The sequence below is a fragment of the Coenobita brevimanus genome, chromosome 43 (assembly GCF_032717465.1).
Source record: "Coenobita brevimanus isolate Jiangsu-jjx chromosome 43, ASM3271746v2, whole genome shotgun sequence".
Lineage (NCBI taxonomy): Eukaryota > Metazoa > Arthropoda > Malacostraca > Decapoda > Coenobitidae > Coenobita > Coenobita brevimanus.
In genome coordinates this window covers 3,722,452-3,741,572 of record NC_136996.1, presented here as the reverse complement: position 1 = coordinate 3,741,572, position 19,121 = coordinate 3,722,452, and the positions used below count along the sequence as shown (strand labels likewise).

Genomic DNA, 19,121 nt, shown 5'->3' with positions numbered 1-19,121 from the left:
CTTGAAACTTTTCCACAGAAGGCCTAAGGATGAATATCTGATCTACACACCTCTTCCCTTCCTAAAGCCTCCCTGTTCTTCTCTAACTAATTCCTGTTATTTCCCTAATTCGGTCAATAAGTGTCCTACTATATACTTTTCCTATTACCCTAAGAAGACAAATGCCCCTATGATTACCTCACACTTCTTTTTCCCCCTTTTCCTTTATACAGGGGAGTAATTATAACCGACTTCCAATCCTCCCGGACTCTACCTTCCTCCCAGGCCAATCTGCACATCTTCCATATCCATCCTACTACTGTCTCTCCCCTATGCTTCAGCATTTCACCACGCACTACATCAATTCCTGGGGCTTTCCCCAGTTTGACTTTCTTCCAGTACTTCCATTCTACTGAGCTCTTCCTCTCTTCTCATCTCCCTTTCTCCCAGCCATTCCCCAGCAACTTATACTCGCATTACTCTAATTTTCTATATTTAACAGTTCCTTAAAGTGTTCTCTCCATCTGCTGACTTCTTCTCACGTTTGATAAATAACAATATTCTTAGTGCTTGTAGACGAACAAGTATTGAATGTGGATGTGACAGGCCTATGGTTGACTGATATGTATTAAGATGAAATGCCATTTTAGTCATTTAAAATCACCTTAACATACCATACAAGTGACTACATAAGAATTATTTAATGATTATATGAGGGCATTCATCACAAAACCAGCATCTACCGGATCTGTGTATCAACAGTTTGTCTGGACTGTAATCCATATTGATAATGTGAGAGACTTGTGTATTATAAAAACTATATGAATTGAAAAAAATAACAATTTTCATATTCTATCTATCTATCTATATACCTAGGCTGCTTCCCCCAAGGAAAGGGAGGTAGCCGAGACAGGACGACTCACTCTCCATTTACTCATCCATTCAAACACATTCATTCGCATCTTAGCCCCAAAGGGGAGAACGGACAGATCCTCACCGCATCACACCGCACAAGGGTCAACTGCGCAATGCAAGCAGTGACATCCACAGCAGGGCCCGACAGCAGAACTGGTTTACCCCTGCCACATCATAACAGACCCATCCCCTTACCCGCACCTGACCTGACTAGCTGATCAGACCAAATGCGGGAGAATATCCCCTCAGGGCTGCGTCATCACTTATTCATTCACAATTTCTCTCCATTTATTTCTGTCACGCACAGCCACTCTTCCTTGCTCAACGGACATCCCTCTCGCATCCAGCGCTCTCTTCACACTGTCCATCCATCCTATTCATGGTCTTCCTCTCAGTCTTACACCTCTCACATCAGATCTAGTTATCTTTTTCACCAATCGCTTATTATCCATTCTCTCCATATGCCCAAACCATTGCAACACCCTCTGCTCAACTCTACCAGCCATCTCCCAAACAACTCCAGTTCTCCTTCGCACTTCATCATTTCGCACTCGATCCATACGCGTCACTCCACACATACTCCTCAGACATCTCATCTCCATTACATTCAAACTTTTCCTCTCTGCTACACCCATATTCCATGTTTCAGCCCCATATAACGCAGTCGGTACCACAACACCCTCATACAGCCTTCTCTTTACATCCATTCTAAGCGAACGACATTTAAACACTTTTTTCATTCCTCCCAGCACCTTTCCTACTTCATTTATTCTAAACTTCACTTCTGCATCTATTCTTCCATCCACAGCAACATGTGACCCTAGATATTTAAAACAATCTACCTCCTCAAGCATCTCACCATTCAAAACTATATTCATCCCCCTACCATCTATCAACCTCGTACACTTCATCACTTTACTCTTATTCTCATTTACTTTCAATTTCCTCCTTTCACACACCCTTCCAAACTCCTCTACCAACTGTCTCAATCTCTCCTCTGAATCAGTCACCAGTGCAGTATCATCTGCAAACAGCAGCTGCTTCAGATTCCACTCTCCTCCATCAACATTTACTAGACTCTGACCACCTAAAACTCATATTATGTACAGTAATTAGCTCGTAAGGTGGCACAGAAAGTACCAAACTTCTGATCTACATACCACTCACCAGCTCAAGGCAAATGTGAGACTGTTCCACACTCCTCATTCATAATACAGTAACTCACCCACAATGTCGGCCCATGACCTCAAGGATAAAGCAACGCTGATGAGAGTATGCAGTGGCGGCAATAGCATCAACAGCTTCAATGATTCGGTGAAGGGCTGAATCAGTACCAATGGTCATGTCCGTCCCACAGAAGTCATTGTCAATGGAGCCTACCATACCCACAATGTTGAGGTGTGAGTGCTTTTCCTTCTCCTCCTCAGTGATGTCTCCTAGGAATAAAGTAAACAATAGGGAAAGGCAGTATTTACTGCACTTGGTTCAATGGTACAGATTCCTAAACAATGTACAGTAAAAATCCTGTAATCTGAATGGCAGGGGACTGAAAGTCTTTCGGGCTATTGTTTTTTTTTTAACTATTGGGAGGGACCCCTGAAAACATTAGAAATATGTACACTCATGATCACTAATTTCTGCCCAAGGATGTCCCCTTCCTACCCCTGTATACTCAGGGAAGAGGGGAAGGGGGGACGAAACGAGGTCCACCCGCCTCTGCCCCAGCTCCCAACCCTCCCCCACCTGTCATTTTTAACTGGCAGTTACATCTCATGCTGATTTCATGCTTAACACTCTTGGTCCCACTACTAATACAAACATAGAATACTAGGATGGGTAAAAAACATTAAATATACCGGTAACTATGAACACGCTGCAGCAAGAAATTAATGCATTAGGACATTGACGGTAAAACAAAAATGTTAACAACGGCCACCTCAAGCCTCACGTGTTGGGTCCACTGCTTTGCAAACATGCACGCGCGCACACACACACACACACACACACACACACACACACACACACACACACACACACACACACACACACACACAAGCACGCAGACACAGACATGCATGCATGCAAGCCCCCAACGCATGAGGCCTGGGATGGCCGTTGTTAACGTTTTTGTTTACTGTCAGTGTTATAATGCATTAATTTCTTGCTGCAGTGTTTCACAGTTATATTACAGTATATACTTCTCACATATCCTAGAGTTTTATGTCTGTGTATTAGTAATGTGACTATGAGTGTAAAGTATGAGGTTAGCTACTGCCACTTTAGAATGACGAGTGGGGGGTTGGGTTGGGTAGGGGTATGGAGGAGGGTTGGGAGCTGGGGCAGAAGTAGGTCAAGCTCGTTTAGTCCCTGCCTGTCTTCCCTGGGTATATACGGTAGGAAGGGGGCACCCCTGAGCAGAAATTAGTGGCCGTGAGAGTACGTGATCATTATATAAACACTTAAAATGATATGGGTTATTGTTTTACTCACAGGAAATGCATAATAGTGTAAATGAATAGTTGCACACAGGTACATCCAAGTCCAAGAGCAAGTCTGAGCCAGATAAATCCTTGGATAATGCCCAGAAAAATTTGAAAAATTTCGCCATGAACAATTTGGAGTATTGGGATTTACGGAATACTGGTGGTTGGATTGGAGGACTTTTACTGTATCTGCCACTAACACATGTATGGTGGACAGCTGTTATCTTTCTTATGGCAAAAAGAAATTACAAGCAGAAATAATACAGTACAGCACTGAGATGGTATACTACAGTATATTGATTACTTTGGGTGCGTCCACAAGTGTGCTCAAACATATGTTGGCAACACAGCTGTTAACATGTTCGGGAATATATTTGCAGCAGTATTTGGACAGATGTATGCAAACATGTTTCAGTGCAGATTCGAACACTGGCAGCGGAGGTGATGGAATAAGTGTGTCCATACGAGACAGCTGAGACTTCATCATGATGTTGCCAGCATGATCTGGACACTGCTTCTACCAACATGTTTGCAGCATGTTCGTTACTGTGTTGCGTACATGTTGCTAACACTTGTTTGTGCACATGTGTGGATGCGCCCTTATGGGATAAAATAAACTTGGTCAATGGTAACAGGATAACAACATGAGCAGTTGTTATGGAATATGAACAGTATATATTATCCCTAGGTGGTCCTTTTCTCCAGCCACAAACTCTGACCCCCTCCACCTAAGGGGTCAATTCCAAAGTACCCTTACCAACCCTTAGGATCTAAATCAGATTTTAACCTCCTGGAGCTAAAGTGTTTCCCTCGGCCAAGTAAAACTGATTTACCATTTCCATATTAAATCACAGCATCAGTCATCCTTTTCTGTGAACTTTAGCAATAAAAGAAAACAGGTTATTACCCTTCTTAACCAACAACTGAAGCAGAGCTGGCCAGTCTTGCTTGAAGAGATTTGCTCCAGTGAGTGAACCATCACCTCCAATTACTACCAAGTTGGTGATACCACGTTTAATCAAGTTACAGGCTGCCTTCATACGCCCTTCCCGGTCACGAAACTCTTTGCATCGAGCAGATCCAATGACTGTGCCACCCTGAGTAAAAAATCACATCAGCATCCATATACCATATCTTTAAAAATACAAGAAATCTAACAGTACTACATTCCAGCAACTGAACTGAAACACAGAGTGTAAGAATGGATATGTATCAAAAAACAGAATGGAAGTACTGTACTGTATTGGTACTTGTATATTTGGTACTGTATTTAGTAATAATAGTGTTGACGAATGAAGAAGTGAAGGAACGTTGTGGGGTAGATGTGGATGTGGTTGAGAAGATTAGGAGAAATACACTGAGGTGGTTTGGACATGTGGAGAGAATGGAGAATGAAAGATTGACTAAGAGGGTGTATGTAGGTGAGGTGGAGGGAGGGAGAGGGAGGGGTAGACCGAGGATGAGGTGGAGGGATGGAGTTGAGAGGTATATGAGGGAGGGGGGGGTGAGTTGGGGGGAGGGTAGTCAAATGGTGGGTGACAGAGTGACTTGGAGGCGTTTTGTCTGCGGCCACCCTTTGCGGGATTAGGGCGTCGGGCTATAGATAGATAGATAGATTTAGTAATACAAAAAGAGAAACACTATCAGTGAAAAGAACTATGTGTGTGTGTGTGTGTGTGTGTGTGTGTGTGTGTGTGTGTGTGTGTGTGTGTGTGTGTGTGTGTGTTGTTACCTATTTGTATCTTTACAGGAATGAGTCAAGCTCATACTGTCTCGTGTCTTAAACCATTTTTATTGTACATATCCTTAAACTTATGAACTGTTTTGGCACTCACTATTTCATTCGGTAGTGCATTTCACTGATCAACTGCCCTATTTGGGAAACTAAATTTCCTTACGTCTTTATCGCCTCTCTTTTTATGCAGTTTTTTGCAGTGTCCTCTTGCTGATGCATCCCCATAGGTTATGTAATCATTTATGTTTATTTTCTCCTTCCCTGATATGCATTTAAGGTATATAGCATAATCATGTCTCCTTTTTTCTTTCTCTCCTGTAGTGTAGGTAGATTCAGTTTTTCTTGTCTTTCTCGTAGCTTAGATCCCCTAAGCTTGGTACCCATCTTGTGGCAGCCCTTTGAACATTTTCAATCTTACCTATTTGTTTTTTGAGATGAGGACTCCACACTACTGATGCATACTCCAGGGTTGGTCTGATGAATGATGTTATGATCTTTCTTAGCATGTCTTCATTTATGTACATGAATGCTATTCTCATATTTGCAAGCAGTGTACACTCAACCCTCGGCTATCACGGGTTCCGCTATAGCGTATCTCGCTATCACGCCTATATAAAAAACTACCCAAATACCTTTATCATGCACTAAATGCCTGCTATCGCGCACCACAAATGTTCAAAAATTTCAAAAAGGCCAGGCTCCAGTGCTCCGCCCAGCCAACAAAAGCTTCACTCCGTGATTGGTCGTGTGACGTCAGCGCCAGCCGAGCGCTGATTGGCCACCCGACTGAGTCTCCTGCCCGCCAAGCCATTCAAGTGCGCGCCCTCAGACCATGAACAGTGATAGCGAGAACAATAACCATTTTTATGATATGACAATGGCCAACGTACCCCCTCCCCGTCCCCCTACCATCACCCAACATAATGCTGCGGCTCCTGGCAGGGAAATAAAGAAGAGGCAGAACCTAAGTTATGCAGATAAACTGGAAATGTGAAACTTATAGAGAATGGTGAGACCAAGCGAAGCGTGGAGAAGAAACATAACATCAATGAATCAACTGTGAGGGGTATTTATAAGAATCGTGATCACATCATAAAACATGCTCATTTTTAGACTATTATATGTTAATATGTGGTACAAAAAGGGTATCTTAGGGGGTAAATATTGAGGTCATGGCACCAATTAGAATTATTACCATAAGTTCTTCAATTCGTCTATCACGGTTTCGACTATAGCGCAGCCATAGCAGGACCAATTGGGAGTGATAGCCGAGGGTTGAGTGTATATATGTTCTGTACCTTCTCACTGATGTGGTCAACTGGAGACAGTCTGTTATTGATAATCACACCTAGGTCTTTCTCTCTTTCTGATGTGTGTAGGGTTTTACTTCCTAACTTAATAATCCCAATCAGGTCTTTTCCCACTTTTACCAAACTTGATTCCATGACACTTGTCCACACTGAATTCCATTTGCCATGTATTGCTCCATTCATGAAGCTTATTTAATTCTTTTTGTAGCTCTTTACAAGAGTCTGCATTAGTAAATTTCCTTTGTATTTTTGCATCATCAGCAAACATAATTAGATGGCTTTCATTTCCAATGTTGCTATCTATATCATTTATATACACAAAAAACATGATTGGTGCCAGCATTGAGCCCTGTGGAACTCCGCTAGTCACTTCCCTCCATGATGAGTAACTTCCCCTTAGTACTGTTCTCATTTCTCCTTTTTTGAGAAAATCTTGCATCCAACAATACAGTTTGCCTCGGACTCCTCCTTGATGATGCAGTTTCCATATAAGTCTTTGGTGCTGTACTGTCAAATGCTTTCTTGAAATCTAAATACATACTGTCCACCCATCCTTCTCCTTTCTGTAATGTTTCTGTTACTCTGTCATAGTAGCTCAACAGATTAGTAACACATGAGTTTCCCTTTCTGAAACCAAACTGCCTTCCTGTTATCATAATGTATTCTAGATGATTAACCCAAACTTTTCTTATCATTTTTTCTAATACCTTGCTTACAACACTGGTTAGTGATACTGGTTGGTTGTTGAGTGGATTTTGTCTATTCCATTTCCTGAATATGGGAACAATGTTTGCATTCTTCCAAATATCAGGTAGTTTACCTTGTCCCAGGGATTCCTTGAAAATTAAAAATAATGGTTTACTTAACTCCTTTGCACATTCATGTAGCACCCAACATGAAATTTCATCAGGACCATTTGCTTTTCCTTTGTCTAATTTACTTAACTCCTCCTGTGTTTCTCTTTCTGATATTTGTAAACAGTATCTGGCAATAGGTGTGGGCATGCATGTTCCACATCATCCCTCTCAAAATTATTTTTTTCTGTAAAAACTGATTGGAAATTCTTGTTTAGTGCTTCACAAATATCTTTCTCTTGTGTATAGGTGATCCCCTCATCCATAATGGATTGTGTTTTATCTTTTACTTTGGTTTTGCTTCTGATGTAGCTGTAAAATAGCTTTGGTTGATCACTACTTTTATTTATGATGTTCTCCTCAAACTGCTTTTGGGCTTCTCTCCTTATTCTTGTAAAACTGTTTCTTGCCTGTTCATAGTTGTTATATGCCCTTTCACTGTTGTGTCTTCTGTAACTATTCCACAACAAATCTTTTTTCTTTTGATTTTTTACATTCTGTATTAAAGCATTTCTTTCTTTTCTTTGCTTCTTTGTGCTGTGGGATGTACTTCTGGATTCCTATTTCACAAAGTTCAAGGAATTTTATATATATAGCATTTAAATCTTGTCCTCTAAGCTCCTTTTCCCAATCTATTTCTAAGAAGTACTTCTTTAGGTCATGGTAGTTTCCCTTTTTATAATTTAGGCTCTTTTTGTAACTTTCATTGCTGTTAACTATGTCATATGCAATCCTGAAGTTGCATGGTCGCTTTTTCCGAACGGAGGGTGATACATTAAATTCTCAATATCGTTTTCTTGCCTAGTAAATATAAGATCTAGTACTGAGGGTACATCGAGTCCTCTTTTTCTGGAGCTTTCTCTTCCATGTTGCATTAGGAAAAACTCCTGCATGAGATCCAGGAGCTTTTGGTCCCAACAGCTTTCTTGGCTTATTATATCTAGAGTATTCCAATTTATATTTGTATTAAAATCTCCAGTTAGCATAATTCTTTCCAATTTCTCTTCCATTCTATGTAGTAATGCTCTTAAACTCTGACTTGTACTCTCTGCCAGATCCTCATATTTGCCTCTCTCCCATGTGTTTGATTTGGGTGGCATGTATAAATTTTCTACAATTACTTTCCCTTCAGATGTATTGATCTCTACTGCAATCAGTTCTACTTGTAAGGTTATATCTAGTTCTATTTCTTTGACTTTTAGATTTTTCTTTGTTAATATTATAATTCCTCCTCCTTTTTTTAAGTTCCAATCTCTTCTCCATATACTGTATTCCTCTAAGTTTAGGATGTCATTTGATATCCTTGGAGGTAATTTTGTTTTAGCTAGATATATTATATGTTGTTTATTTTCTCTGATAAAATAATTCATCTCTAATAATTTAGATACCATTCCATTTACATTTCAGTACATCAACTTAATCATCTTGTTTACATACTTGTCATGACTTGGGTCTACTACCTTCCTCCTTTTTATTCCCTCCAGGTTATGTACCACTTTCAAACCTGCAATCCAATTACTTTGTAAAAAAATGTATTCTTCTCCTCCTCGGATCTTCCCTCATTCTTTGTATTTGCTTCCTCCCTCTTCTCTTTTAGGAATTTCCAGTTCCACTTGAGTTAGGCATCTTTTTATCCATACATTTTTGAATTCCTCTTTATCCATGAGTTTCTTTGCATTTTTTAGTATCTCCTCCACAGTGTTTACACTCTGGAAGGTTACCTTTAGGGGCCCTGACTTATTTCTCTCATATTTCCATAGCTTCCTGTGTTCCTCTATGTTTTTATTAAAGATTTCCTCTGATACTTCCTTCAACATGCTCATTACATTTGCCATCTCGTTTTTGTCTCTCGAGATCTTGTTTTTTTATTTCTTCCTCTTCTATACCAGTGATTACCACATATTTGTTGATATCTGCTGAATCTCTGATCAATTTAGGATTGTTTTGGATTATTCTTTTCACTTCCTTTTTAATGCTTTTTTCTTCAACCACTGTTTCTAAGTCTTTTTTTACTTTCACCATTTCAGCATAAGTGGTTTCCACATCATTTTGGCACCTTTGCATTGCTTTATTCACCTGTGTTATTTTCTCAGTATCACGGCTCTGATCTATCAGACTGCTTACTTGCCTCATTGTCTCTGTATCATTTTTGAACTCATCCATGATACTCTCATGGTTGACTACTGTATTTGCCATTTCACTAATTTTCCTTCTAAGTGAACCCACTTCTACTGTCAGCTCATCTACTGTTGTGTCTTGTTGATTTCAGTTCCTAATTCTTCTATTTCTTCCTTCTGCATGTGCAACTGTTTCTTAATTTCATCCATTTCATTCTGAAATGCCATCTCCAATCTGTTTACCCGTTCTACTAGCTTACTGTACTTCTACATTTGAACCAGTTCCTGGCAGAAATCATCATCCTGCTTTCTACCTTTATCCCTTTTCTTTTCCAAATTTGCTTTACTATAATAGGTGGGCATCATGCAGTACTGAAAGCACAGATTCTTCTTACATTCCCTGGCGCAGACAAAACAACTGATCACCTGATGCTGTTTGACGCATTCCTGCACCACCTATTTGAACAACAGTCTTACGTAAAACTTCCTCTGTTATATTAGGACACCATTTAGTTTAACCTGGTACAAAGCTTGACTCGAATAAAGATACTAATTTAGGTACGGCCACTTGACCAGGTTTGGCCAAGTGTGTGTGTGTGTGTGTGTGTGTGTGTGTGTGTGTGTGTGTGTGTGTGTGTGTGTGTGTGTAATTCCTGGTCAGTCAGGATTTCATAATGGTCCTAAGTGTCAGCTTTTTACCCTCCTGGAAGAGATGAGAGTTCATATAGTTCGATCTTAGGGCAAGGCTGTGACCTTCACATACGCACACACCCATACCCTTAATCAAGGGGGACGGTAACCACCTGCTTCGTCGGTGAAACTTTTTGCAACCTAAGCAAGGAATGGACTCCCGTCTACTGGATGACAGGCGAGAGCATTACCACTGAGCCAGTGAGCAGTGTGTTTATCTGCTATTTGTATTTACCTATTTGTAGTATACAGGAACTGAGCTGAGCTCATGTTGTCCTCTCTCCATATCTACATTAATCCCGTCTAGTTTTAAACACATGAATGTTTTTTGTCTGCACCACCTCTTCATCTAAGTCATTCCAAATACCTATGCTTCTATTCACTGAACCTTTTAAGATCATTAAGACATCTACTCTTCCTCAATTTGAAATCATGACCTCTTGTTCTTCCATCACCCAACAGAAAAAGATCCTCTCTATCCACCCTTTCCAGTTCTCTTACCTTTCTTAACATCGTGATCAAGTCACCTCTTTCCCTTCTCTCATGCAGTGTTGGTAACTTCAGTTTTTCAAATCTCTCCTCGTAGGTCAGTTCCCTTAAGCATGGTATTATCTTTGTTGCCATCCGTTGAACTCTCTCTAATTTATCAATATGCTCCTTCAAATGAGGTGACCATACCACAGCTGCATACCTGGTACTCTAGTCTTGGTCTTATCATGGTCACTATCAACTCCCTCAGCATTTCCTCATCCATATAATTAAAAGCCACTCTCATGTTGATCTGTAATCCATAAGTGCTTCCAACAATTCTATTGATATGCTTTTGTGGTGACATTCATCTTGAATAATCACTCCAAAGTCCTTTCCATCTTTACTTTTACTAATTATCTTATTGACCATTTTATATGTTCAATGCAGTTTTTATCACTCTTTCCCATTTCTACTACATAACACTTCTTGGCATTGAAAACCATTTTCCAAGTCTGGCTCTTGCTATGTAGTTTGTCCAAGTCCTCTTGCAGCTTTTTACAACTATATATACATTGAATACATTTCATGATTTTAGCATCATCTGCAAACATATTCATGAAACTATTCAAATCTTCTGGCAAATCATTTATAGATATATCAGAACCATTACTGGGGCTAAGAGAGAGCTCTGGGGTATTCCACTAGTCACATTTCTCCATTGTGAAACCTTGTCTTTTATAACTGTTCTCATCTGCCATCCTATCAGATAATCCCCATCCACCTTAATAGTTTCCCATGCACCCCTCCAAAGGTCTTCAACTTCCACAGCAGTCTCTTATAGGGCACCCTGTCAAATGCTTTCTTGAGATCAAGATAGTCACAATCTGCTCATCCCTCTCCCTCTTGCATGATATCTATTACCCTACTACAGAAACTTAATAGGTTTGTAACACAAGATCTTCCTTCCCTAAAAGAATATTGTTGTCTTGGTGTTATCACTTGATTTTCTTGTAAATACTTTTCCTATCGTCTTCTAATAATTTCCTCACAGATTCTAGAAACAACATTAGTACGTGATACAGGTCTATAATTGAGTGGATCTTCCCTATCTCCTGCCATGAATACTGGCACAATATTTGCTCTTTTCCATTCTTTAGGTAACTGACCATTTTCCTGAGAGCTCTTCATGATGACATAAAAAGGCCACACTAACTGGTCAGCACATTACTTCAGGATCCATCCAGCCACATCATCTGGTCCCACTGCTTTCCTCAATCCAAGTTCCTCATCAGTTGTAGCACCTCATTCATGTCAACTGCAATTTCCACCATTCTTGTCATCCTGGGTTTCATTTCAGTTTCCCTAAATTCCTCTTCAAACAAACAGACCGACTGCAGTTTGTTTTCATTATTTCACACAAATCCCCTTTTCTTGCATAAGTTTCATCTCCATCACCCAATCATACTATACTGTCCTTAACTTTCATTTTACCATTTACAAACCTATAAAATAGTTTAGGCTCCTTTTTATATTTAGTTACAAAATTTTTGTATTTCCTTTTTTCCTCTCTCTGCACCCTTATACAGTGAGTCCTTGATATATGAAAGGGATAGGGACCATAAAAAACTTTCGTAATTCGAAATTTTGTATATCGGAATGATTTTCCCCATTGAAATATACATATAAATGGGGGGATGCGTCCCAGGACCCCCTCAGACCCCCACCTTAACTTTACCCCTACCTATTAAGAAGTAAGCAACACGTGTATACAACTGTAGAGAAGGAGGTGGCCATATTCTTGCACATCTCCTTTTTCTTCGTCACAGTCCCAATGGTGGAAACAGCAAGGCCTGAAGCACGCCCAATCTCCGAGACTCCCTGCCCCTCCTCATGGGGTCTTATAATTTCCAATTTCCTTTCCAGAATTAGTGAACGGTGCTGCTGCTTCTTTGCAGCAGGCTCCCCCAATGTTGGAGATGATGCAGGGTGCTTGGGAGACATGGCGAAACAATACAAAAAGGTGAAGGGCTGCGAAAATATCCTCATGTACAGTGAGGCTGTAAGGAGAGGAGGGATGTGGACTTAACTGAGAAGCATGCAAAACTTTGTTTACCAAAGAGGGGTTAGTTCATTTTCTCTCAGCAAGCGAGTGCGGCACTATGCACCGCGGCCATTTTGAATTTTTCACACAGTATTCCATTAACCTCTTCATAGCTGCCGACCTTGAACAACACTTCACTGTTTCGGTGTCAATGACGTTGAGTTATGGCATTATAAAAAACTGCGAACATTACGGGAAGGGAACGAAGGCCACTGGTGTGTGTACATGACCCTACTCTACCATCCCATCAGTCAGGTGTTCTCTTCACTTCAGATGTATTCGCCGATGCTTACATGTTTATGTTACATGCGTCCTAATTTTGAGTAAGTATCTTTCAGCAAGAGAACATAATTTACCACCCTCAAAACAGTCAGAAAAATATAGAAGACAACCAAGAGGAATATGAACTGAACTGGTAAGGTCTTTAGGCTGTATGCTTACACAAAAGATTATGGGTTTTACACTGAGGTGGTTTGGCCATGTGGAGAGGATGGAGGGTGATAGACTGACGAAGAGAGTGTATGTCAGTGAGGTGGAGGGGGGAAGAGGGAGGGGGAGGCCGAGGATGAGATGGAGGGATGGGGTGGAGAGGTATATGAGAGAGGGGGATGTGAGCTGGGAGCAGGGCAGTGAAATGGCGGGGGACAGGGTGACTTGGAGGCGATTTGTTTGTGGCCACCCCAAACGGGATTGAGGCGTCTGGCAATAGATAGATAGATAGAAGAGACGATATGGAACAAAAATGTTTGCTATAATAATCAGAAAAAAATTACCCTTTCGTCCCTCATGTTCTCGTAGGTTAGCATTCAGTTCCACATTCTTTGTTCAGTATCACTCTTCCCAATATATTTCGAACCGACTGTGCACAGTTATTTCTGCTCCTTAGAGTTAGTGTACATTTACTGGTCATTCTTTTGTTTGTTCTTATGTGTATGTGTGAAAGAGAGAGGACTGATACAAACAATAATGTATTCCATTATCGCTTTCATTGCTGCTGGCCCTGAACAACGCATTACTGTACTGGTGTCAGTGACATTGAGTTAGGGTGAGCTATAAAAAACTGCTAGCAATTATGGGAAGGGAATGAGGGTCACTGGTGTGTTTACACGACCCTACTCTACCACCTCAAGCAGTCTGGCGTTCACAGTTCACTTCGTCCCAGATGTTTTCGCCGATGTTTACATGCTGATGTAACATGCATCCTAATTTTATTAATTCTTACACGAATCATAGCAAATCACAGGATGGGTTTAGGCAAAAAAATAATTAAAAAAAAAAAGCCAGGTGTGCCAGATGAGTCTTTTCACAAATGTAAGAAAAAGAAATTGATTTTAGAACTCTGAAAAAATGGTCCCAAGGCCAACCACGGGAGCAAGCAAATATCTGAACCCACAGCCACTGAGGGCGCGAAACATACGTTTTACTTTAAGCAGTAAAAGCACCTTACCAAATCAGTTCTTCCTGATAGACTGTTATATTTTTCAGATTATTTCTGGGTTGGTAAATACAGTAAACGTTTCTTATTAAATCTGTTTCCCCGTCATTTTAGCTGTTCTGGTGTAACAACTCGTTTATTTCGTTAACATAATGGCGGAAAGGACTGTTCTTCCTTAAGTGTTTAGCTAAACCTGGCCTAACTGAGCTTATCTGTAGGGGTGTGTATTTGTATTTGAATTGTATTTAGATACATTTTCAATGTATTTGTATTTGTAATTGTATTTTGGCACCCAGAAAAATTATTTTGTATATGTATTTCTATTTCGAATTTAAATGCCGCGCCACTTTTGTCTGACTAGCTGAGTTAGATCACAGACTCAGACAGAGCATCACCGTGCATCTGGGCAGACGTGCTGCAGTGACTACCAAGTCCCGAGTCCTGTGAGCTCTTGAGTTTTCCTATATTATCACGGGCCATCCCCAACACAACAAACACATTGTTCATGGTGGGTGAATTAAGATATAATAATTTTATTAAATTTCCTGTTGAAAATAAAAGAATTTGTATTTGTATTTCTATATAATAATTTCAGAAGTATTTGTATTTATATTTGTATTTTTGAATTAAGGAATAAAAATATTTGTATTTGTATTTTTGCATCATAATGTCACAAGTATTTGTATTTGTATTTGACCTCTAAAAAATCAGTATTTGATCCAACTCTGCTTTTCTGTACCTAATAATTTTAACCTAACCTAACCTCCAGTTGGGAAATCGGGAAACGATATCCACCTTTGAGCATGTTGAGTTTCTTCCACTGCGCTGGAAACGATTGTAGTGGAAAGTGACGATAATAATGGGGAGGAAATTTTTCAGCAAGAAAAAGTAATTTGCCAAACTGAAAGTTGTCAGAAAATTACAGAAACAAGCTGGAGGATTATGAACTGAATTGGTAAGGTCTTTCTGCTGCTTCAAGTGTATAATGAAAGACACAAGTATCTTCCCAAAGTCTGACAAATATAGCGTGGAAAAATCAAACCATTTGAAACATGCACTAGTAGAAACAAGGTTTTCATTGTATTTCACCTAAGTGTTTAACTAAACATGGCCTAGCTGAACTTATCTATACCTAATAATTTTAACCTAACCTAACCTCCAGTTGGGAAATTGGGAAACGATATCCACCTTTGAGCACGCTGAGTTTCTTCCACTGCGCTGGAAACGATCGTAGGGGAAAGTGACGATAAAAATGGGAAGGAAATTTTTCAGCAAGAAAAAGTAATTTGTCAAACTGAAAGTTGTCAGAAAATTACAGAAACAAGCTGGAGGATTATGAATTGAATTGGTAAGGTCTTTCTTCTGCTTCAAGTGTACAATGAAAGAAACAAGTATCTTCCTCAAGTCTGACGAATGTAGCGTGGAAAAATCGAACCATTTGAAACACGCACTAGTAGAAACAGGGTTTTCATTGTATTTTGCCTGGTGTAAATTCTCTTCAGACTGAACTGGGAAGATAGTTGTGTCTTTCATTGTACATTTCGGTATATAAATCAATCTAACAGTACAGGTACTTGTGTTTTGTTTCCGCCAGATTAATCATGATTTCAGACTATTCAGGCACTTCTTCACGTCGTATTGTCTGGATAATCGGGCTATCTCTGCATTTCCTTCGTATCGAGTATTGATTTTCATATCGAGACAGATATTTTCATACTGTGGAATTTGTCCTATATTAATCGATTTCGTACCATCGAAAATTCGTACTTCGGGTTTTCATATTTTGAGGACTCACTGTATATTCATTTCTTACCCGCTTGTTCTCCTCCCAAGCCCTTCACTATACCTTCTTCTCACTATTCCATGCTTTTTTCCTTGCCTCAAGAGCCATTCTACACCAACTGTTAAACCATTCTTTCTTCCTTTCCATTGATGTGAATTTTGGAACATATTTACTAACTCTTCTTTTATATACTTCTAACAAAAACTCATATTTCTCATCAACATTTGTGATAGCACTGTTTACTCCAGTCTACAGTTTGGAAAAAGTTCCTCAGGGAAGCAAAGTCTGCCTCCCCATAAGTGTATCTATTTTCTCTGTGTTTTTCATCTCTTTCTCCTTCCCTTACTGTCACCACTTCCATCTCAAAAACCAAATGATTACTTTTACCAATGGGGCATTAGTAGGTTGTTCTTCATACCATCTGGGTCCTTTCCAAATACCATGTCAAGCCCTGCTGGTACGGTCTCCCATACTTCTCGTATTTTCTTTAATTTATTGAGTTAACATGTTTTCCATCACCAATTCCATTAATTTATTTCTCCATGATACCTCATTGTTCCCAGCATCTGTACTTTCTCAATCAACTTCTCTACAGTTAAAATCCTCCATGATTACAGTATTATTCTATTTCTTCGTTCAAGTAACATCTTAAGCTTATTAATGGATTCTCTTATTAACTGTTCATAATCATCTTTTGCCCATGCCCTAGTTTGGGGGGCATATAAAATACTGTTACATCTATTTTTTTCTCCATAACAGTCCTCTATTTCCATTCCCAAAAGTTCAGCTGCAGTATTTTCAATCTCCGCCAAACCTGCTCTGCCTATTCTTCCTCCAAATGTTATAGGTGTTCCACCCAAATAATTTTGTATCAACACCTCAGGGTTATTTAGTCTCCACCAACCAAACAATTTCAGGTTTCTTTTCATTTATATAGTCTCCAGGTTCCCCTTTCTTAGATATTAACCCATCTACAATACTATACACAATTCTTAAATTTACTGCCCCCGTTTTATCTTTACTCATTCTTCTCATTCTCATATTCATATCCATCCCCCTTGTTTCCTTCACTTCTAGTTCTTCACATACCACTTCCTTACTTTCATATCCAACACTCTCCAAAAAAAATTTTTACATTCTTCCACTGTCCTCTGCCATTTTTTCCTTTACTTGTTCCTTCTCTTTCTTCTTCATTCATATCTTTTCTTACTATAATATTTTCCATCCCAGACTCTTTACTTACTTTCCAGGTCACTTTAACTATACATGTCGTTTACCACACTTTCTGATAACAACTTACCTCTCATTGGTCTTGCTTCCCAATTCTTATACAGCCCTATCCTCCTTACTTCCTCAATTTATTTTTCCCACTTGCTTCCTTCAGGATCTATCTTGCCCAATATTTTTCTCACTGGATTCAAGTCTCTCTCGAGTCTCACAGATCTAACCTTTTCTTCCTCCTTCCTGTTTCCAAATATTACCACACACCTGTTCCTTTCAACAGTTTCTCTCACTATTTTCTCTTTCTTCTTCAATATTTTCACTACATTTTCATCTATTATTTTTTCTTGTTCATTTCCCTTTCTTCCAGAATGATTTCCCTTAAACTGACCTCTTCTTTCTGTTCTTCCTCCACATGTGCCCACTTTTCCGTTTGCTCTTCTAACACACTACTCACCTTCTCTGTTTTGTTACTGCTGTCTTCTAACTTTCTCCTTAAGTCAGTATTTTATCGTTTCAAATTCTCGATCTCCTGGTTCACCGTCTCATTGGCCTGTACCGGACTCTGTACAGTGTTTTCAGTATTTTCTGGCAGGTTTCTTGATACTGTATCCTCTGCTTTCTTTTCTAGTTCACTATTTCTCATAATCAACGCTTTAACTACATTCTTCATACTCGTTTCACTGTTGAATTCTGGAAATTCGGTCGGCCATGTCTGATGGTTTTACTAACAGCTGTTATCGAGATTCCTATGAACATTCATGTATACACAAATATTTACTAACAATGGCTCTGTACATTTTTGGCGAATGAGAAGACAAGTGTTGGATGCAAGAGTGTGGAGAGGGTGGGGGAATGGAGTCTCGGACCATCACTTAGTGATGGCCAAGGTAGAGCTGCAAAAGAAAGTGGTTGAGGAGACAAAGGGGAAGACAGGAGGAAGCAGCTCCTGTGAGAAGATTGGAGAATTTGCAAGATAGTGAGAAAATGACAGAGTATAAGAGCATAGTGGAAGAAAGATTGGGAAGGTATGAGCTAGAGCAGATGGAAGGGGTGGAAGACGTATATAAGATATTCACGGAAGAGATAGGCGCAGCACGTGAGGCGGTTTGTGGAATGAGGAGGAGATGCAAGGGTGTGCAAGGGACAGCATGGTGGAATGATGAGGTGAAACGAGCTGTGGAACAAAAGAAGAAGGCATATAGTGAATGGTTAGCGAGTAGAGGTAGGGGAGAAGATGAGAGAGAAGAGAGAGGTATATGTGAGCAGGAGAAGGGAGGTGAAGAGTATGGTGAAGGAGAGTAAGAAGAAAGTGGATGAAGAGTTTGGGAGGAATCTGAGTGTGAAATGGAGGGAGAGTAAGAAATTGTTTTGGAAGGAGGTAAATAAAGTAAGGCAGTGTGAAAGGGGGGGAGAGTAAGAAATTGTTTTGGAAGGAGGTAATTAAAGTAAGGCAGTGTGAAAGGGGAAATAGTAGAGGAGTGAAAGATAGGAATAATAGATTGTCGGTGGAGAAGAGAGAGAAATTGAGGAGATGGAAGGAGAACTTTGAGGATTTGTTCAATGCAGAGTGAGAGCAGTGCGAGTATAAGTGGCTGGGGAATGGCTGGGAGAAGAAGAGATGAGAGGAGGGAGGAAGAGATCAGTAGGGCAGAAGTAGTGGAAGCAATGAAAAAGATTAAGTTGGGGAAGGCCCCAGGAATTGATGGAGTGTGTGGTGAAATGCTTAGGTATGGGGGTGAGATTGTGGAATGGATATGGAAGTTATGTAGATTGGCTTGGGAAGAGGGAAGGGTTCCAGAGGACTGGAAATCAGGTATAATTGTTCCTTTATACAAAGGAAAAGGGGAGAGAGAAGTATGTAGTAACCATAGGGGTATTTGCCTTCTTAGTGTGACTGGTAAAATATATGGTAGAATACTCATTGATATGATTAGGCATATGACAGAGGAGCTAGTTGGAGAAGAACAAGGGGGATTTAGGAAGGGAAAAGGGTGTGTAGATAAGATATTTGTTCTAAGATGTTT

The 19,121-nt window shown here is 39.9% G+C and overlaps 1 protein-coding gene across 3 annotated transcripts in view; it reads right to left on the bottom strand.

Moving 5' to 3' along the window:
- Pfk (ATP-dependent 6-phosphofructokinase) overlaps window positions 1–19,121 on the bottom strand; it is a 141,709-nt gene that overhangs the window by 98,907 nt on the left and 23,681 nt on the right. For all 3 annotated transcript variants that reach the window (XM_080270833.1, XM_080270834.1, XM_080270835.1), the window contains exons 4-5: window positions 4,285–4,474; window positions 2,120–2,330 (exon numbers count right to left, since the gene is read on the bottom strand). In XM_080270833.1, coding sequence (XP_080126959.1) covers window positions 2,120–2,330; window positions 4,285–4,474 — 401 coding nt within the window. The remainder of the gene's footprint in view (window positions 1–2,119; window positions 2,331–4,284; window positions 4,475–19,121) is intronic.